The following is a 23,592-nucleotide window of genomic DNA, read 5'->3' on the forward strand; positions in this document are numbered from 1 at the left end:
TGGAAAACTTCTCAAACAATATCAAAAAGATGATAAAAAAGATTAAATTAAAAATGTAATGCAGCAGGCACTGGAACTTCATCAAAGACCTGCGACAACAGAATTAGAAGCATCCATTCTGAAGGGAGTAAAACAAGCACTGACACACCAGATGAAAAAAATACCAATATGGAAGTGGACGCAGAAAACGAAGGCTATACCAGAGCATATAGAAGAAGACACAGAGCACAACTGGTAATTGGCATGGGAACCTCCAAAAACCCCAAAATAAAAGCAGGGGACAGAAATGCCTGAACCTATGTAGGAAGACTTTTACAACGGACAACAGGCGAGAAAATTGTATCCTTCCTGGACAAGAAAGGCATACCATGGGAGAACATAGTATGTGAAGAACTGTAAACCCTAGGAACAAATAAAGCATTCAAAATAGGACTCCTGAATGAGCACCTATTTGCCACTGAAAACCCAGAGTTCTGGCCGAGTGGAGTTTTAATATGGCCATTTTGGCTACCACATGGCTAAAAATGAGCATTCAGCTGATCCTATGGACCATAAAGGGCTATGAAAGTATGGTTAGAAGTACCCCCATCAACATTTTCAATGACGACCTAATGATCCTGACAGAGACTTTTCTCATGGCAGAAACAGACATCCAGGGATACTACAGTCACCACAGTCTAGTGAAACAAGGGCCAACAGGCAGACCAAGTGGAGGGATTTCATGCTTTCTCAAGGCATCATTAACCCCCGTACAAAAAATTCAAGCAACCCTAAACCAGCGAAACAAGGGCCAACAGGCAGACCAAATGGAGGAATTTCATGCTTTCTCAAGTCATCATTAACCCTGTACGAAAAATTCAAGCAATGCCAAACCTATTAGTCAGTGAATTGAACAACCTATCAATTATAACCGGCTATTATCAACTGGAATGCACTGCCCAATGTATCACTGAAGAAATCAGTCGGGCTCTTAACAACCTCGAAAAAGGACAACCAGTCATACTGGCGGAAGACTTTAATTGCTGATTTGACAAAGAAAACCAGAAAACCAAGCATTTCATTGCCTACTTAACAGAGAAAGATTTTACACTTTTGGATGACCAATGTGAACCCACCTATGTCTTCATAATGAAAAGAGCACCATACACCTGATATTTGTAAACCTGAAACTAGGATTAGAATCAATTGCAGTGCTCTCGAACTCAGCCACCTTTCCTCTGCGAAAACACCACCCAGTCACCACAGCAGTGATACTACCAAAGCATGATAATGCAAAGGACAACAGCTCGCAGCCAAAAGTGCTAAGATCACTATGGAGAGACATTCTCCAAGAAACATCCCCACAACTAACATATATCAAGGGCTACATCCGAGAAGGACATGTAGAAGGAGCCACACTCGAAATATGAAACCTATTCAAACCAGCCCAATGCATCAAGATGACAAAGACAGCAAAAATCTGGTTCGATACAGAATGCTACCAAGAACAGAGAACAGTGTTAGTACTGCTGCACTAAGCAAGAAACTCTGAAGACCCCCACGACCTACAGCAATACAACTTAGCTGGCAAAAATACAAACAGTTCCTGAAAATGAAGAAGATTGAACACATAAAAAAGGAAATTAATCACATAGTGGAAGCCGCAGAGAAAAACCTCTTCATAGCATTGGCTCCAAGAAAACCGATGTTTTCCACCAAAATACAGATGCACTCCTGGGAAACACACTTCACACAGATCCTAAACCAAAAGAATAAAACCAAGAGCGGAATAATGAAGGCCACCCAGATCCCCATTAACTTCCCAAGAATATCCCCAGAAGAAGTAACAGCAGCAATAAACGGCCTGAAGTCCAAGAAAGCAGCTGGCCCAGATGATATTGTTAATGAACATCTAGCAGAATCACAGCAAATAATTGCAGGAACTTGGACAGAATTGTTCAATAAATGTCTGGAGCTTGGAATGATTCCAGATGAATGGCGATGCTCCACCATCAACAGGGCCAGATTTAGGTATAGTGTCACCCTTAGACAGTGCTAAAATTTACCACCCCTCCAACTCCTACAAAACAATTTATAAACAGCTATTATACAAGTCATGTTTAGTTTAAATTAGTTCTAAATGAAATGTATTTGAGTTTTTTCTTCTAATCGTAAACATTTACTTAAGATTATTAATCATAACTCAAATCGCATTATTAATTCTAGAATCAGCAGTAGCTATTATTCAATCCTATGTATTTGCAGTAATATGTACCTTATATTCTGGTTATTAAGATGAAACAATTGTTTCATCTTAATCCTTCTATAATACTTGGGAATCATCAATGAAAGGGAAAACAATAAATTACTGGAATCAAAATGCATGCATTGTATTTGTGAATTATAAAGATTTCCTTCGCACTTTCTTCACAGGGAAAGCATTGATGATGTTATCAAAATCGATATCATAAAGCACATCAGACTCGATGCAAAGAAACATATTCAAACTTATTCATTATTGAAACAAAACAGATTTGTGAAAACCAGACTGTGGTTTATTTTTAAGCATTGGTTTTGCTGGTGGTATAATAATTATTTCGGGGATTTCTTATTTCGATAGAAAGTATAATGTAAATTGAAAAATAAATTTCATCTCTTTGCAGAATAAACCTTTCATATCGAATTATATAGTGTACATGTTGGAAAGTGATTAAATAGTATTGTTGACGATTTACAGTAGCATGCAAATTAATCCGAACACGACATATTTTTACATTTTCTGTCATTGTTGGCCTCACAGCTGCTCATACCGCTTTAATTGACTTAATTGACATCTGTAGTACGTGTAACTCCATTGTTGAAGGTCTGTCGTTATTATTTTTTTTATAATATGTGACATTTTGCCTGTCGTTTTGTACTTATAAGCATTTCAGTTGTGTTGAAGACTTAATACTGCAATCTTGTGTACATTCTGTCGTCTTCACAAATGGATACAACTCCACGAAAACAGTCTAAAATTATAACATTAGCAGAGCATTCTTCTATGACACAGAGGCAAATTGCTGCAGAATGTCGCATCGGTTTGGCTCCTGTTAATTCGATCATAAAACGGTACAGGGACACTGGATCCATCACACCCCAGAAAAAAAGGAAACTGTGGCTGGAAAAGGAAGACTTCACCTGCAGATGATCGTTTAATTGTCAGGAAAAGTAAATTAAATCCTAGACTAACTGCTGTCGACTTAACCCGCGAGTTAATGGCTACCACTGGGGCGAATATTCATGTCACAACAGTGTGGCGTAGGCTTTTGGAAGCTGGACAAAGGGCTCGTAAGCCTATTAAGAAGCAACTGCTAACCCCTGTTATGTGCAAAAAAACGCTTAATATGGGCAAAATTACATCAACACTGGGCAGTGAATGACTGGAAGAATGTACTTTTTTCCGACGAGTCTCATTTCGAGATCCATGCCACCGTGTTTCTTACGTACGGAAAGCATCCGAGAAAGTAACAGCAGCTCATCTCCAACAAGCACCCAAATACCCTCCCTAAAGTAATGTTTTGGGGTTGTTTTACACATGAAGGGCCTGGAGCATTAATACCTATCAAGGGAATGATGAATTCTGACAAATATATTCACTTATTGGAAACCAGAATCGTACCCCAGCTGCAAAAATCATTTCTGGATGGCAGAGGTGTGTTCCAACAAGACCTGGCACCATGCCATACGTCTCGAAAAATTACAGAATTCTCCAACAAGAAGAATATTCAGGTACTCCCCTGGCCAGGCAACTCACCCGATATCAACTCCATTGAGAACTTGTGGTCAATTTGCAAAAGAAGAATGCAAAAAATGGATTGTTCTACAAAGGAGAAGATGATTTCTGCCCTCATTGGTGTATGGTTTCGCGATGAAGAAATTAAGAATATTTGTGGGAAATTAGTGGAATCCATGCCAGATCGTCTCAGAGCTGTTATTAGAAACAAGGGAGGCCACATAGATTACTGAGGTATGTCTTAGATCCTTTTTTTTTTATCCCGTTTGAGTGTTTTTGCATAAGTAATTACGTTGTTCGGATTAATTTGCACGCTACTGTAATATTGGAAATGTAACTGAGAGTTGTGGTTACTATTCATAGTGATAAATAAACACACATCCAATTTGATCTTCAACAATGCCTTCTTGTTTATACAAGCAGTTAAATTTAAGCAGTTTCATAGTATAATAAGGTGTGTCTAATGCCTACCCACTTCACTTTCGTGATTTGGGTTCTGCATACTGCCGATAGATGGCAGGACTGTGACCCATTTTCAAGTTGCACATCAGTTCGGCAGGCCATGTTATGCAAGATATGTATCTGTGAAGATCATATCGTGTACTAGGGTGAGTGTATGTGTAAGTGTTCGTGTAAATGTAGTGTAGGGAATGTGATACCGGTATTACAAAAATTATGCAGCTGCATACTTTCCTTTTACTTTCACCATGACCACGACAATGTGACTTCCTACTTTCACAAGGTGTTCAAGAACAAACTTCAGAAAAGATTTACCAACAAGTCTTTTAAAAACAATTTTCACTGTAAAATGAAAATGGAAAAAAAAAAAAAAAAAAAAAAGGAAAGAAAGGAAGGGAAAAGAGAGAGACAGAGAGAGAGAGAGAGAGAGAATGCTGCCCCTGGAAATTGCCACCCTAGGCAACTGCCTAGGTTGCCTATGCCTAAATCCGACATTGGCCATCAAGGTAATGTATAAAGGGAAAAGAGATACAGCTGAACAAGACTCATACAGCGATATTGCTCTGAAAAATACAATATTCAAGCTGTTCACGAGAGCAGAGATTAACTTTGGCAACAGAAGGAAAAATCCCAGACGAACAGTAAGGCAACCATGCACGCAATAGTCAATCTTATAGATGATATAAAAGAACCATTAAGATTCCTGAAAGGAAAGCTCCATGCGACCTTTGTGGATTATACAAAGGGTTTTTGACCTACTAGGCAAGAACATACTAGCTAAAAAATTAAGACACATGATCGAAGAAGAGCACTACTTGACCAGAATAATAACAGCGATCCTCCAGCACAACCAGATCACGATACAAGACAGCGCAAGATTCTCCAGACCCTTACTCCAAACGAACGGCATTCTAAAGAGTGATCCCTTGAGCCTGCTGCTTTTCAATATTCCGACGGCTGAGGTAACAGAAGTAATAAGTAACCAGCCAAAGATATATATTTATATGCCGATGATATGGTAATGGTATCGAAGAATATTAAAGACTTACAGATCAGTTTTGATAGACTAATAGCACATTCTAGTATATACAGTCACGAAGCTTGAGTTATGAGGGTACTAGGAACAATAGACTATGCAGATACTATTTCGCATTGTCTGTAATGAGGCGATAGTAGCAATCCTAGTGGTTAGGAACTATTTATATTTACTACGTATTGAGCTTCGTGACTGTATATACTATATAATGCTAATAGCATGGGCCGATCGGAACGGACTCTCAATAAATGAGAACACAACAATCCATATGGTGTTCAGGAAAAGAGGAAAGATAAGGGCCCAAGACTGCATATTCTACGGAGAAGGAAGATTAGATATTGTAAATGCTTTCAAATATCTAGGAATGACACTCCAATCAACAGGGGGAACTTTCACCCTGCACGTAAAAGAAAGAGCCATAGCAACCACTAGAGCCATTAACGACATCAAATACCCACAAGCAATCTCCCTCAAGACAGCAATGAGACTTTTCCACGCCAAAATACTATCCATAATAACATATGGCATACAAGAGATATGGGATGATATCAAGAAGAAGGACCTGGCGGTTTGGGGAAAAAGTAAAAGCCATATACTTGAAAAGGATAACGGGAGTCTCAAAATATACACTCTCAAGATTAGTCTACATCCTGACTCAAGAGATGTTCCTAATTCAAAACCCCCAGTACCAGATGTTACTGCCTCACACAGCTGCATACGAAGAGTTCCTGAAAGACCTGCAGAAGAGAAAAGATGTAGGTGACAGCTTCTACACCACCAGCGCCATGACCAACTGAAGCTGGACAAGAACCAACCAACAGCTGAGACATACCATCAATAGACTGGTGGTGCATGGCATCAACCACAAAGTGTGCAGCACGAAATATTTCCACTCAGTGTCCGAAGTGTGTGTTTGCATGTACTGCAAGATGAGTTGCAATCAATATCATGTGCTCCGATGTACGAAAAATGGACAATAAATGACTGAGCTTAGTGCTGAAGACTGAAAACCGTGTGGCACGAATGGCGAAAATGAACAAATGAACCCGGTGCTGGTCAATCTGTATGCTTGTGCGCGTTTCTTACTAATAATATTTTAACATGTCTTCATCTATCTATCACCTTCATATACAAATGCTTAAGAAATTAATATTTCATAATTATATGCAATGTTTGCATATACTAGTACAAATTATTCATCTATTTGTATAAACTGTATTGGAATCACCGCATTTCATCAGAAATAGTTTTACCATTTTAAAAACTCATGTATGGAATCTTCCATTACTGTACATTAATACTTAAATTAAGGAGTAGGCTTTTTTTCTACAATCAGGACATTAGACTTTACTTTAGTACTTTATCCAAGTACGTCAGAATAACATGATTACAGTGCTACAAATGAAACTTACCTCATATATTTGGTTAAATTTAATTTCCTTTGTCTTGTAATAAGCATACACATCTTCCTCTGGTTTCCTAACAAAAAAATTAAAATTATGTTAATTTATATTTATAATAATGATGAATGGCGACAATTTAAACAACAACAACAACAACAGTACAAAGATCAAAATTGAAGCGTATGGAAAAGAAAGTATAAAATCACACTATTGGAACATTTCTCTTAGTTCTTGGAAGACTTTTTAGGAAATCCGAAAGAATGACCAAACAGAAAGAATTTAACACGAACATCAATGTATTATAGAAATAAGAGATCAGGAGATATTAAATTGATATGGCTGTACCTAAAGGCCGCAGGAAGAGAAACTAACAAAACTGGTAATGGTTTGGGTACCAAAACAGGGAAGAAAAAGAGATTACCCAAATAATTACAGGAAATGCACAAACTAGAGGACTATATTATAAGGTTTTACTCGAGCACAACGATAGTTAGAAGAAAAGATGCTTGGTAGCATGTGGGAATGAAAGCTATTTGTTCGACTTGACGTCACCAAGAGAGCAGTTAGAAAATAATCAGAGCTAGTGATATGCTGTCAAAAATACTCCAATGTATAGATTTGGGACTTTTATGTAGTATACAGCATAGGCCTAATACGTATTTAAATACAGTGAAATATGTAGCTGAATATGGAATTCATAAAAAAAAAAAAAAAATGTTAGGTAAACCAAATACTGTAGTTTATTAAGCAGTCAGCGCGTCTGGCCGTGAAACCAGGTGGCCCGGGTTTGAATCCCGGTCGGGGCAAGTTACCTGGTTGAGGTTTTTTCCGGGGTTTTCCCTCAACCCAATACGAGCAAATGCTGGGTAACTTTCGGTGCTGGACCCTGGACTCATTTCACCGGCATTATCACCTTCATATCATTCAGACGCTAAATAACCTAGATGTTGATACAGCGTCATAAAATAACCCAATAAAAAAAAATAGTTTATTAAGTAACATTTATCACATTTACAATGTGATGGCATAGTCATTGAAGGATTATTTGTATTATGATGCACAATATATATTTGTACACACAATATTTTCTGGGGTCACTGATTACCACTTGTCAGACAGAATGTGATTGTAAGCAGAAAATATCATTTTCACGGCACATGTCGTCACTGCGACATACTTCAACAGAGAAATTTCCTTTGAATGCCTCACACACACGGACAAACATTCAATATCCTGGGTTTCGCAGTGACCATCGCACTACACACGTCCTTACAGAATTCCTTTTTTGAACTGGTAGGATTCTGCATCTGCATTACAAGCACTTTTTCCAAGAACTCAGGTGTTTGTTTTTCATTTGAAGTACACTCCGTACATCTTGTTCCAATTATAATTTCAGGAAACGTCCAATATTTTTGTTGCAAGTTTGATATATTACAACTTTAGCATTGGTTGTGAAGGAGTTGTTGATCACAGCTCACGATAGTTCTGTAGTCAGTGAAGATGCGGCTAGTTCCATAGTAAAAAGAAAAGAACAAACCCTTGATGATAGTAAGTTTCACATTCAACCACTGATATGAAACTTAAAATGAGTTTGAGACATTATAGAACAAGAATGAGGTCGTATGTTGGAGGAGGAGGTTGTTTCCACCATAATATAACAGACCAGTACTCCTTATCTATTCTCAAAATTCTTAAAATTCTATCCTAATGATAATTGTGAGAATACTTGAGAGGATGGGGCATGATCTTGGGTGACTCTTAACTTAAATAGAGTGTTTTCTTGAAAGCCTACTCCTTTGGCAAAACCTTCGACTACCCAAGTGGATTTTCATGTAAAATAATTTGACATATGTAAAATTGTCGAAATGTATAAAAATACGTAGCCTAAAATGAAAAATCAGGTGATTCGATGATATTTCTATTTTCTAAGCATCTAAATGGTGAGGAAGAGAATATGTATTTACATAGAAATCCCAGCTCAAGTAATATGGAACATGAAGAGAAAGAGGTGGTGACATTGAAACTTCTTAACAAGGAATACCATTAATTAAATGAGAAAGTGGGAATAAAAAGTGAAGTATGAAATAAGGACCCTTTATAATGCCAGGATTGTATAAGGTAACTTCAAAAGTATTTGATTCTCTTGTTCTTTGATACGGAATATGGTTTAGAACGTAAACACAGATATATACGGTAGTTTGGTTGCAGATATAGGTTGATTTTATTACTATTATATTAGCATATATTATACTGTACTTTTGCTGCTTATTAAATCAGTTAATAAAGTTTTATAACAATTCAAACTTAACAAATAAATTTCTATTGAATGCCATGTCTATTATAACGTTTTAAAATTATAGTTCAAGAAACCAGTATTGGGATATCTTGACTGTAATAATAACTTACGCCATAACTTCTAGATGTAAACATGTCCATTACGAGCACAGCCATATTAGGTTCGACGCTGAAAGACTCCAGGCGAATTGAGCAAGCAAATAGAATGTGTTGCAGTATTCTAGCACAAATAGTGACGTATCTGGTTATAATCGTGTAAGTAGGAGCATGACAACCTTGTAAAGGATGACTTATTTCTTATAAAATAAATTAAATGTAATTTAATTCACTCTTGTAGATTGGAACACCTTGAGATAGAGAGCGAAAATCATACAAATATTCATTAAGTCTTATGTTTTCCTTTACTTTTGTTGCACTCCGCAGGTGATTGCTTATCTCAGAGCTTCAAGCAGTCATGAAATTGAGAATTTAGAAGGGAAACAGTGAATGAAGTGGAGCACAAACAGACTACAGTCAATGCGGATATTGATATATTACCGTAACTTCAGAACAATAGTATATAAACTGTGTTTATATTGGAAGATAACTGGCATGTTTTCAAAGTAAAGAAATATTTAAGCGTAGCTCTACATACATAGATTTTTAGACAGCAGAACTACATTGTTTACACCAAGTAACGCGTTTTAATTTCTAACATACCAGTACATAATTTGAAAGTACGGTTCTCAATAAACATTTAAAACTGTAATTTAATTCAAAACCATATGCATATCTTTTTTTTTTTTAAATCGATTTCATCACGTGAGTTCGTAACAAAAACTGAATGTGCACATGCAAGAAGGTGACTTCTTCAAAAGGGCAAGGTTTTAGGAGAGAGTTAGAACTGATTTGTATTTGTACTTAATGCAAATAAAATTCATTGCTTATAATACCTCAGAAAGGCAGGCATTACCACTGACTACTGATATGTTGTAATGAAGAAGTTATGCAATAAGACATGTGACTACAAATCAGTTTTAACCTTCTAGAAACTTGCTCTTTTGGAGAAGTCATCTCCTTGCATGCGCACATTCAATTATTGTTACATGGCAAATGAAAGTTATTTTATCTTACCCAGTAATTACAACATCTGCATCTGTAATCAAATTAAGATGTAATTGCCGAAAATTATCACGTTCATTCTTGTCTCTACTCTTCGTGAAAGTTGAAATATTGAATGTGATATGTTCAGTTCCAACTTTTACACCACTCATATCCAAAAGCAATGTTATGGATTTCTGTAAATAAAAACAAATAAATAATGGCACAGAAAAATCTAAAAGAAGATTTAATATGCTATACTAATATATCACTTCTGTTTCGCATATTTGGATTTTCTTCCTTATAAGTAAAACTGCTTATTACGAAATCTGTAAGTAATGGAAACCTTTATATAAAGGGCGTTTTCCATGGTCCCGTAAATTTACGGGTATAATGTCATTTAAAATAACCTGGGTTCCAAGGAAACAGACTAACCCGGAAAATAAAAGGAAAACTGTAGACTATATTGGTAACTAAAATACAGATATTCGTTTTACTTAAATAACATTATACTGAAATCAGATAACGTCTAAAGTGGGAAATTAATACTTGGAATTCACTCCTTTCAAAATGCTGTATGCTACTAATGATTATACTAAATTATACCAGTCAGTGATGTATGCAATTGGCCATCCTACCTAGGGTTGCCAGATTTTGAGAAGCGAAATAAGGAACACCTTTCATCCACATTCGGTTTCTTAGAAAAAAAAAAAACTGAGTGTATAAGAAGAGAATTCATTCATTCATTCATAGTTTTCTACAGGTCTTTCCTGCAAATCCAGCACTCTCCAATCTTTCCTACAGTATTTTCTGCCTTCCTCTTAGTCTCTGCATATGATCCACATATCTTAATGTTGTCGATCATCTGATATTTTCTTCTACCCCGAACTTTTCTCTTTCACCATTCCTTCCAGTGCATCCTTCAGTAGGCAGTTTCTTCTCAGTCAATGACCAAACCAATGTATTACACATTAATTAATACAATAACCTCTGTTTTTCACTTGAATATGTCATATTTAACTATTTATTTATATAACAAAATCTTCTTGTCAAATTCACTACAGTTTTCATCATTGTTGAATTATAAATTAAATTAAGACTTTATAATAGTATTAAGTTTTTTGACTTGTTCCATATTCTAGCTGTAAGCAATGTATGAATACCATGGAATGTTAATAAATACAATACAATACAATACAAAAAGTTCATTTTTATAACATTATAGTATTTTGTTCTTTTCATCCTTCCATTTTGTAGCCATTATTGAAGATAATCACCATAAATGGGGGAAAAAGCTTAGCAAGAACTTATTATAAATATAATAATTTTCGATTTCTGTCCACCAGTTTATTCTATAAAATACACCACATTTTATGGTACTGTCATACATACTACACCCACCACCAACCACACTACAAATGTGATGTAGGTACTGCACGCAGGATCTGAAATTTGAAACTGGAACATTTGGTGAATGGTTCAAGACTGACACTGTATGCAGAATAAAAAGAGCTGAAACTGTATTGTTCCGGGTAAAACTGTACATCTGGCAACCCTAACCTTACCCCATCATATATCTTAAGAGATGTCTTATTAATGTCACTTTTTGAGGTTCCAACCTGTCTTCGAAGAGTTGACTAAACAACAAATAAACGATATTCAACTCTAAGGAGGAAGTTTTACAAGGCATATCTGTAATATTGTATTAAAGAGAACAAGGTTGATGTCCCAGGAATTCTGCTTAACAGATATGAACACTGTCACATTATCCATTTGGAAAGTTGATGTACTGTACGTGAAAAACAGAAATCACAGGATCTGTATTGATTGCATCCTAACTGTTATCTATTAATAAAGTGCATCCTTAAACATATGTTTGGAGTAATAATAAATTCACTTCTTGTTTAAATATCTGATAAGATAATTATACTAGGTTTGGTATCTGAATGAAAAATTTCACACTGAGTGTCCCCATGTTCAGCTGTTGTTCTATTCATTTAGCATCACCCAGGTAACATGTGTGAATTTAAGAATTATACAGAAGTGACTTTATTGTCAAACGCCTGGCATTAGAAAACAACAACAAACAACAACAACAACAACAACAACAACAACATTACACAGTGCATCTGAGCCATGCTGGCACGAAATTTGACTGGCCGCATACCGTTCAGGACCCCACACATCTCTACCACTAAATGACAGTATGTGTGCTCTCGTAACTGCTGTGCTAAGACAGCATACCTGCTGTCAAGGCCATTCTCATATTAATGTGACTACCTCCATAAATGAAACAGTTAGTACAATATTGCTAGTCTCTGCCTCTAGAAATCTACTTGACTGTATTCTGTTAGTTGCAATTGAGTGCATTTCGTTCTGTCATTGTGCAGCAATGGTAAACATACTTTACAGGTATTATTCATTAAGAGAAAATATTTACACATACAACACGTACATAAAAAATAAGAAATCATGTGCTACAACCACACAAAAATTCGAACGTACATTTCCTGACAGGCCAATATTCATTCATTCATTCATAGTTTTCTGTCCGAGGGCAGGTCTTTCACTGCAAACCTAGTATTCTCCAATCTTTCCTATTTTCTGCCTTCATATTAGTCTCCGCATTTGATCCATATATCTTAATGTCGTCTATCATGTGATATCTCGAACTTTTCTCCCGTTCACCATTTCACAGTCACAGTGTATCCTTCAGTATGCAGTTTCTTTTCAGCCAGTGACCCAATCAATTTCTTTTTCTCTTCATGATCAATTTCAGCATCATTCTTTCCTCACCCACTCTTTCCAACACAGCTTCATTTCTTATTCTGTCTGTCTACTTCACATGCTCCATTCTTCTCCATATCCACACTTCACATGCTCCTAGTTGCTTCCCTTAAGATTATTTAATAGATTCAATGAAACAGATTCTGCTGTAAAAAAAAAAAAAAAAAAAACGCCATGTTCTTACAGAGGAAGAACTTGATGAAACTGGTGCGGCTTAGAGCTTAAATCACGCAAGTTTCTGAGACATTAGCACGGCTGTTAGGGATTTCTAAAGCATCTGCAACAAAATCATTGAAACAAAACACATACAGAATTTGGTCAGCCAGCAACTGAAAGACAAGGCGAACGGATGTGTGGGATATAGCTCTGAATAGCAGTATCCAGTATAAAGAGGGCAATACTCTTACGCTGAATCAATGGATATTACATCAACAGCAACGAATTAGAAAGAGAAGAATATAGAGTGGCCATGTTGTCCTGTACAGCGCTCTTTGCGGTGCCACCACAAAACACGGCAGATCTGAATTAAGCGCCCACCGTTGTAAAAATTCGTCTGCTTACAATGTTGTGTGTACAGAGGTAAGGACTGCGAAAAAAAACAAAGAAAAAACATGCTTGTTGTCTTGCTGCATATAACTGCAATTTCAAAAGGAAAAGGACAACTGATATATCATATTTCATGTAAATTTTATGAAGTTAAGTCCATAGTTTTGTTAATTAGCAGCATTTTTTTCATGCATAAATGTGTAACAACGCCCGGCATACCATGCGGTGTGTACAGTATTTTTCTTTTCTTGCAGATTCCCTTTGAAAAAAAAAAGGAACTGTTGAAACAATGGATAATAAATATGAAACGGGACAAATGGTGTCCCTCTGAGCTGCTAATTTCTAGAATTTCTTTCAGTACTCCGTCAAAACACTTGTTTATAATTTATGATGCAGTTTCACACAACCTATTGTTCAAGTCCCTAAATTATTTACTGTACTTTTGGTGAACTCTATTTAAAAAAAAAATAAAATTAACACTGTCTTCATTATATCATAAGCTTTACGTTTCGTAGGTGAGGATCTGGAGTTCATGTTCCTCTGTAAATGTACAGGAAAATCAGCAATTATTGTTTGTACTGCCTTGTCAACAAATGCCTATTTCTCTTCTGAATGTAGAGAGCATAGGAAGCTGTGTTTCGTAGGATGCCATTTAACCCTTGTCGTGTTTTTTACCCGCTGATATAACAAATCTTTGTTTTCTAAAGGAAAAGTGTAGGTTTCTCTGTATATACCTAATGCATAAGTAATTGCAGTGCATAATTTTTTATTATATTTTTAATTATTGAAAGTGTTTTTCCCTTTCATTTAATATGTAATTAATATATTTTCTGAAGAAAAAATCTCTAAGTGTTGAGTGCTTTCTTAATGAACAAAATTATGTAACATTCTTTATTTCTGTTCCTTGTGTCCGTCCTGCTTATAGAGAAGACGATGAGCTTATAAAAAGTAGGCCTATTTCGAAGACAAATGATAAACCAAATAAATGGTTCACTGGTAATGTACTTAAACTAAATACTGATAAAACCACTAAAATTCCGTTTCAGTCCCAGTGAAAAACAAATAGCAATAAAATATTAAAATTGTATTTCGACACTGGCATCCTTTATTTCTGCTCCTTGTGTCCTTATCCTTACTGCTTATAGAAGAAGACGAGGAGCTGTAGCTTGTAAAATGTAGGCCTATTTCGAAGACAAACGATTAATCAAATAAATGGTTCACTGGTAATAAAGTTAAACTAAATACGGATAAAACCACTACAATTCAGTTTCAAACCCAATAATAGCAATAAAATATTAAAATTGTATTTCGACACTCTCATCCAAAATAACGCAAAACTCTGGGGTAGGTCGTATTGTTGGTAGTATGTTGACTGGCAAAACATGAAAGAAAGAACATAATTGAGCACCCACATGCAATAATGGGGTAAGTATGAATATATTTCGTAACTACTTACCCCATTATTGTACGTTGGTGCTCAAATATACACTAATAGTAATCCGTGGTGCCACAGTCCTTGAAAGGCTCAGACAGACCAGCCGGCTGTTGGCCTCACGTTCACATTTCGATAATTATACTCTACTGTAAAAAAAAAAAAAAAAAAAAAAAAAAAACTTGAAAGTGTGTTTGGTCATGTTTTACCCAAGTTACAAGATTGGAGGTAAAGGTTGTTTACTACAGTTAGGACCTACTTTCATTCTATATCTTATGGCATAATAAATAGTTTTGCAATGTGTAGAGACTGGGAAAACAATTGAATAAATTCATCCGAATCATACTTGTTCATTTTATAGGCAATCTTGCAGGTCACATTTAAAAGAACCTAGGAATATTAACATTTTCTTCAGTATATTTGCTAAGACTTCTTGTCATGCTACATGACAATAAATTTTGCTTAGGTTATTCTTTTAAGCTTTCCTTCTAGGAATAGCTCATGTGTTTTAAATTTAGCGTACATAAGTTCTTTATTTTAGATTAAGTTCCTAGCACGTATTTGACGATATACTAGTTTTTCCACTTCAGTTTAACTGATTTGTGCAACGAAATTTTAACAGCTGGCGATTGCAATGTTACTTATCGCCACGCCCACTCTGTTTTGGGCGCTTAAGTTAATGGCGGACGGTCGTTCAATTTTCTTCAAACATGGCAGCGCAATTGCCACTCTATATCTCTCTCTTTCTAACTCGTTGATCAACAGTAAGCAATGTATTATAGCAAAACAATGGGAGCTGATATAATGGGGCATAGGTGGAGGGTTCAATATGAGAAGAAATAAGGAAGAGAGAAGGCATGAGTACAGTGGAAAGAATAATAATTAAAATGGGCTGTAGGAGCAATTATATGAATGCTGTTAAAAACCGGAGGAATTTAAATTAATCTTGGTCCAGTTAGTGAGACTAATGAAAAGCTGAGGGAAGTGATTAGAGAAGAAATGAAGGTAGGATTCACGAAAATCAACTAAGAATTGAAACAGAAGTTACAAGAATTCAAGTCAGTCAATAACGAACATGAAAGTAAGCACAGATGCCAATAACAAGAGGACTGAAAAACTGCAGCATATGAATAGCCAGATGGAAAAGAAAATTAAGTATTTATTTTAAACAAGCTGCTATATTCAGTAATTCTAAAGCACCTATTACTACTACAATAGCCAATCTGTCACCTAAAAATAAAAAAAATAACTGATTGTTGAAAAATTATACATCATCTGATAAAATTTAGCAAAAGGGTAGTTTTTCAATGAGTATCAGTGCACTATGAATTATCTGGTAATGAAGCTGCTGACCGCCTTGCTAAGAAGTGAAGTAATATCTTACAAAACCCCATGTCAACTTTACCATTCCAAACAGTGAAAAGAGTAATCAGCTCAAAATTTCAACATATAATATCATACCATTTCCACGAAAATTCAAGTAATAAAAGATGGGAGTGCCTCATCATATAACAAAATATAATTCCTGAGTATCCAAGAAAAAACACAGTTGCATACTTTTGATTACTCATAGGTCATGACTGTTTGTAAAAATACTTGACCAAATCAGAATAATTATTTAATTGTTTAAACTAATTGAGTTAAAAATTGATACTCTAATATTTATGTAATTTGTATTTTCTATTTGTATATAGACCCTATTATTACATCCTGTATTATTTTACCATTTATTAATGTTATTGTGCTCATTGAACTCTCTTAATTTTGTGATATATTTTGTATAACTGATCTGAACTGCGACCGAGCACGAGCTTCTGCTCTTTCGAGCTGCAATGCCTAATGTAGCTCAAGTGTAAAGTATTTAAAAAAAAAATCAGGAATTTTCTCTTCACCATTTTGTCCAGTGGGCAATCTTAAGAAGAAATGGATTAGAATCATCTTCAGTGATTCCAGTTCTTTTCTCTAAATCCACTGTGTGTGGAAAATATTGGACAGCAACAGAGTTAATGGCTTTATTGCCAAGAACTCAGCAGTAGTTAACAACACAATTTTCGGACTAAGTGAGGAGGAGTTTATGATACTGTCTGTAAAGTGTGTGTGTTTTGGGTGAAGATATACCTAGCTTCTTGTTTTCTTCTTTTTACTTGAATTGGTACAAATGTAAGCACTGCAACAAGCCATTTTAATTATAAAACTCTTATTAAATTAACATAGAATATGGCAAGAACAAGCATCCGCACAGCGCCACACACTAATGCTGATTGCATGATACAAGCTTCTATAATTATCATGGCTGGTTGTGAGAGAGAATAGCATGCGGGAGCAACATGATGTCACACCTTCAGCTAAATCCTTGTGTAATTTCTCAACGTGACGTAGGAAAATAAAAACAATTATATTCATAGTCTTCTATTGTCCTGGACTTTAAAACAAAAGTAACTTGATTTTTGTGTTGTGATCCCCTTTAAATAGCTAACCAAATATAGAAAGTGGCTAGTTAAACTCCTGCAATATCAACATTTATATGCAGCAGAATAAATGTCAAAAAAGGTAGAATTGGTTACAAAATGGGTGAATTGCAATCCTGCAACAGACATCATGCATTTGGCAGTGAAGCACTAAGCAGCGCACTAGCACCATTTATTCGTCCACTTCAACACTTTTACTTGATTTTCCGTAATCTCAAGAGATTGCACAGTAATTCTCTGCACTAGCTCAGAGTAGATATTGTAACAGATATTTTTCGAATTATCTTGCTTTCTTTCTTCATTATTCCTTACAACAGCTCACAGAGCCCTCAATCACGTCTCACGAAGCTCACTTTGAGAAATCCTGGTTTATTATATTTGTGTTTAAAATAAAAAGTATTTAAAATTTTGTACATGTTATGTTTTCAAACTAAACTGGCAAAATTGTAGTACAACTGTTTTGAAAATGACTAAACTTCTTCTTTCCTATTAGTGCCACTATTTCAGTGTTAGGGGGGATTTCCACAGATCGATCTCTTATATTTATCCCTTTTCATGGCCAGATGGCGAAGTTGGATCAGTGATTTTCCTCTACTCGCCATTACCTGCTTCATCATCTCCTCCCACGTGATTCTTGGTCTACCTTTAGGTCTGTGTCCTTGTGGTTTCGCCTTCATGAACTGGCGTGGTTTCCAGTCTTTTTCCAACCTTGTTACATGTCCAAATCATGCAAGTTATCTATCCTCTATCCTCTTACTTAAGGGAACCTGTTGTAACTTCTCTCTTATTCTTTCATTTCTAATCCTATCCTTTCTTGTTTTGCCCACTATTCTTCTTAGACACAATCTGTTCTCATTTCGTTTTGGGCTTGCACAGCAGGTGACACAAACATGACTATGCAAGTGTGACAGAATAAATCCCTGAGAGATTTTCTATCGAATGAAGTTTACGTTACAGAGTTATAATACACAATTCTTGCATTATATGCTGTTAATTTATGTATACTTTCACCCAGTCACTCCTTATATCATCATATAAAAATAAGTATAACAATAATTAATCATAATAATATTATTTTATCATAAAAATAATTATTACAACTACGATAAAAATCGTCATACGAATTTAGGCCAGGAATACACGGACGCGCTGCAGCAGTAACGTGGCATTACATGTAATGCGCGGAGGAAACTGTTCACTCTTGAACAAGTGGTGCGCATGATACGAACCACTTGAGCAGCGCACAAGCCTCAAACACCTTTCTAGTTCCATTCTATCTAGCATGATGCATGACCTGGAAAAACGAGGAAGTTTCGTTAACTGCTATTTGTGCTTTCGTAGTAATAGGATACATTTTCAACAGAAAGAAACGTAGACCTACAGACTGTACAAGAAGTGGCTAGGAGTAATTTGTTAAATGCAATAAACTTTCATTAAGCGGCCAGTATAAAAACCTTAGGACTACTCGGCTGATTTCCACCAATTCTGGAGAATTATTGATAAAAATTGGGCCAAACTAAAAAATCAGCCACCAACGTGCGAGAACCAATCTGTAGTCAAGATAGGACAGTAGGCCTATTTATTATACTAAATTAGGCCTATTTATTGTACTAAATTCATCCTTTGAAGAATGTTATTGTATAATTAACAAAGCATGCAAAACAGTATTTTTGGTTGATTGTCTGTATATGTCAATATTCCAGGTTCGCACTGACTTTATGATTCTTGGCGACAGGGAATTCGTTTACAAGCCTTCAGTACATTTTGCGAATTTCAAAACAGATTATCGCAGAAATAATTCCAGAAGTTTGCCCAGCAATTGTCAGCGCATTAAAGAAAAATATCAAGATGAGTTAAATCATAGTACCAACATAATGTGCTTCTTTAATGGAGATATTTTAATTGCAATACAAATAATGAGACATTGAGAGAATTACAGTTAAAAAATTCGAAATATCACACAAAGAAAAATCAATAATATTTCGAAGTCGCATTGTAATAAAGAAACACATACAATGAAACTACAAACATTTTCTTTTTCCAGTAATCAAAATTTGATTGCCAAATAAAAAGAAATTATGGTTTATTTAACGACGCTCGCAAACTGCAGAGGTCATATCAGCATCGCCGGTGTGCCGGAATTCTGTCCCGCAGGAGTTCTTTTACATGCCAGTAAATCTACTGACATGAGTCTGTGGCATTTAAACACACTTAAATGTCATCGACCTGGGCCGGGATCGAACCCGCAACCTTGAGCATAGAAGGTCAGCGCTATACCAACTATGCTACTCAGGCCGACTTTGCCAAATGATGTTTTTAATTTAAGTGCAGTCAAAACGAGTATTTTAAATCAGCCAAAGAAAATGATTTAAAAAAAAACATAGGAATGCAAAATATATACAACAAATACTACAAAAATTGTTATTCAATTCATTAAAAAAAATAAGAAAAAACAGAAGACATTAAACGTGCTGGTTTTGACTATCGGAGTAGCCTATGTGATGAACATTCTGGGGACGGAATTTTGACTGGATGATGTTGGGGAGAGCCAAGAGAGTTTGATTCAAATCCGAAAGTGATAGGATGTAGTGTAGTAAGAATGGGATTGGAGATTTTGTCATTAAAGTCAGCTTGAGAAGACTTGAGTCGGAGGACGTTGCAGTGGTTTGGGAGCTGAAGCATAGTAAGTTGAGGGAGTAATTGATTAAGTAGGTTGTCTAGAGCAGCGTTTCTTAAACTTTTTTGAAGTGGGGACCACTTTTTAAAGTCAGAACAGTTCCGCGGATTACCTTCCTCTTGTTCCCTTCGAAAGCAAATTTATCATTTTTGTAGCATATTTTAAGGGGTTAGGTACAGCTTACAGCAGTAAAATTTTGGAAATATTCAACATTTTTTTCTCATTACTGTATTTTGTACATTAATAAAAATTAGTATGTGTAAAACACTGTTCTTCTGCTATATGAAAAAATATTTTTACGATTTAAAAAATTATTTACATTTTTTTTTTTCAATATTCAGTTCACTATGCAGTGATGAAGCGTTTCTCACATAAGTAAAAAACTATCCAACATTCTGTGATGAAATTGTTTGTGTGTATTTATGCATGTCATATCTACAATATGATGCAAGATCACTTCTCTAACTTTGATAGATTGTCTGATAAAAAATAAATTCATTAAAAAATGGTCAAATATCAGTATTTTCTTCTAACACAAAATTAAAAAAAAAATATATTGTTTATTAAGAAATGTAGTTGAAAGAGCATGATATTGTAAACATGAGCTTCAGCAATAAAATAAAAGAGAGAGAACATGAAAAAGTTAACAAGTTTATGAGTTATGAGGGAAAAGCTTCATCACTGCACAGTGAACTACCACTATTATGAATTTAAAAAAAATACATACAAATATTTTTTTAAATCGTAAAAATATATATTTTTTCATACAGCAGAAGGACAGTTTTTTTACACATACCAATTTTCATTATTGTACAAGATACAGTAATGAAGGAAAAGAATGTTGAATATTTCCAAAAATTTTACTGCTGTAAGCTGTATCTAACCCCTTAATACCAGTATACTTATTTTAAAATTGAACTAAGATTCGGTACTTTGGTCCTCTGTTATGAATTCGGGTGGTCCCTGGCTGGGTTACAGGCGCAGCACCAGATGTGCGGGGAAAAGATGTCGAGAAACATCACGTATATTGTGCTTTAAAACCCTCTTTTGTTGCTGAGAGTAGAGTGGGAAGTCGATAGACGGGTAGGGTAATAAATTCCATAAAATGTCTGCACTGGGAGAAAAAGTGAAATTCGATTGCCATGTGTCATTTCCAAACTCTGAGATTTTAAGCTACAGCGTGATATGCAATTCGTTCGAATTTTATTTTTTCTTCTGTCTTTTTTTAAGGACCACAAGTGGTCCGCGGACCATAGTTTGAGAAATGCTGGTCTAGGGTAACCCATTTGGGAATAAGACATCAAATGAAGGTGCAGATGAATGAAAACGTTCTTGTCCATAGTAAGTTGGTATTTCAAAGAAATTTCGTTTTGCTTTCACCTGAATGTCATAAATAGTTTTCTGAATTCCTTTCCTAGTAGTCGCATGATATGCTATTATTTTCGATAAAAAAAGTACAAAATGATTTTGACTTCACACTGTTCAACAGTGATCTTTAACCTCCCAGAAACCATCGGCGTGGTTCAGGCGGTAGCGCGTTTGCCTGCTGATCCAGAATTGTGCTCAAGCATGGGTTCGATTCCCGCTCGGACTGATTACCTAATTGTGTTTTTCTGAGGTTTTCCTCAATCGTAAGACGAATGTCAAGTAATCTATGGCGAATCCTCGGCCTCATCTCGTCAATTACCAATTCGCTATCACAAATTTCATCGACGCTAAATAGAACCTAACCTAGTAGTTGATTGAACTAATTAAACAAATTAACGTCCTAGCAGCGACTTGCATAATTTCAACAGCGTCTGTCAGTAATTCTGTACTAACATCCTGCTTTTTCGCTCGTTTTGGAGCCCTATCTTGCGTGTTCACTGGCACGTTCCGTTGTTTTTATTATAATAGTCAATATCACCAGGTTTCCACAAGACAGGGCATAATTTATGAGGTCCAGTCTACTTCAGACCATTCCATGCTTGGGGTGTGCGCGCTTCACGAGACAAACGGCAACGAACTCGTCCACACTGCGGCAACGAATCCCTTTGTGTTCTCGACAAAAACCGACAAGAAACGGATCGCTGCGCGCCATTTGAGGTGTGCACGTTCTGGCCGCAGCACGTGCTTGAAATCGCGTACAAAGGAGCGAATGAGGCCTCGAATTCTGTTCGACCCTTGTTGCATTACTGCCGCAGCGCGCCCGTGTATTCCCGGCCTTATGTTAGTTGACGTTTTTTCGACTTTCCTTCGATTTTGATGATATGTCGGACTTCAGATCAAGCTTTATTTCATTTTAAACTTCAATTATTGAAAGCATTTTTTTTTCACTTTCAATTTACTTGTCAAGTAAAGTTTCGAAACTATAATTTCGTTTTTCTCCTTCTGAAGAAAAGTGATTTACCTGGCTTTTCCCTTTTATCCTTTATTATATAGTATACTGTATATTATTGTGAACAATCCCTAAGTGCTCGCTTTAGACTGTTGTACAATCACTTTTTTCTTTCTTTTTCTTTCCCATCTTTATGATCAACAACTGTTTAGCACAGAGTCAGCTTCCCCAAGCACAAGTCAGTCACCCTCAGTGACGTTTCAAGAAAATAAAAAACTCTCTCTGTCTCTATCTTTCTCTCTTTTCTCACGCTTTCTGAAGTTTCTATCAGCTAGTTCTTATTTACTCCACTAGAATGGCTATTCTCTCAGGTCATTTTCTGAGGCTGTAAAATGTAGAGTTCATCACTAGGTTAGGGCAAAATTGTGTTGGTCTCCTGTGAGTACACTATCTCTGTCTCTGACCAAGTTCCTGATCACATTTATTTTTTTTAACGATCTTCTCAAAAGAGGCTACCCTGTCTACTTTTTTTAATTGTACCTGGGCACTCCATGCAACTTCCATAATACAAATAACTCTACATTTTTTCCCTCGGTTATTAGTTCGAAATCCGACACTGCATACATCCGTCACTCTGAGATACTACTCAGATCAGTGTAAGGAAAGATACGGTGATTCAATGATATTTCTATTTTCTGGGCATTTAAATGTCGAGGAAGAGAATATGTATTACATAGAAATTCCAACTCTATTAATATGAAACTTCAAGAGAAAAAGATGTTGACGTTCAAACTTATTAACAAGGAATACCATTAATTAAATGAGAAAGTGGGAATGAAAAGTGAAATATGGGACAAGGACCATTTATAATGCCAAAGTTGCAAAATGTAATTTTAGTCAAAATGCAGTAATTCGTGATGGGGCCACAAAAGCAGGTGCTCCTGCTATAAAGCCTCAGCCTGAGATCAGTAACTTCTGATGGTCGAGGGCGCTTCTGTTATTCACCCTCAGACAGAGTTCAATAATTCATGTCTCCATTTTCTGATTAGCAGACTGGTTCTGCCAAGTCCTGTTTCTTTTCCTGCATATTCCAAGAAAATTTCTATAAATTACAAAAGTTAGATGACCTGAGGAAGCTGATGGAATATATACCAGCAAGGCAAAAATGCCTCAAATCATTAACTGGTCATCCACGGAGAAAGATGAATCACCAGAAAAGACTTCTAGCTATGAAGATTGTGAAAAGAGGCATCCTGATGAATAAATTTGTACTGGTAATAATCAACGTATTTCCTTCCATTTAGTCACATGTTTAGTCATTTTCAAAACAACTGTAAA

General features: G+C 35.8%; 1 protein-coding gene across 14 annotated transcripts in view; it reads right to left on the bottom strand.

Annotated features, from left to right (window-relative positions):
- Positions 1–23,592, bottom strand: part of LOC138700172 (integrin alpha-PS3-like) — a 268,831-nt gene that overhangs the window by 57,794 nt on the left and 187,445 nt on the right. For 13 of the 14 annotated variants that reach the window (XM_069826588.1, XM_069826584.1, XM_069826587.1 and 10 more), the window contains 2 exons: positions 10,061–10,224; positions 6,662–6,728 (listed from right to left, as the gene is read on the bottom strand). The exons of the other annotated variant lie outside the window; for it this stretch is intronic. In XM_069826588.1, coding sequence (XP_069682689.1) covers positions 6,662–6,728; positions 10,061–10,224 — 231 coding nt within the window. The remainder of the gene's footprint in view (positions 1–6,661; positions 6,729–10,060; positions 10,225–23,592) is intronic. 14 annotated transcript variants of the gene reach the window in all.

This window comes from Periplaneta americana, chromosome 5, assembly GCF_040183065.1.
Source record: "Periplaneta americana isolate PAMFEO1 chromosome 5, P.americana_PAMFEO1_priV1, whole genome shotgun sequence".
NCBI lineage: Eukaryota > Metazoa > Arthropoda > Insecta > Blattodea > Blattidae > Periplaneta > Periplaneta americana.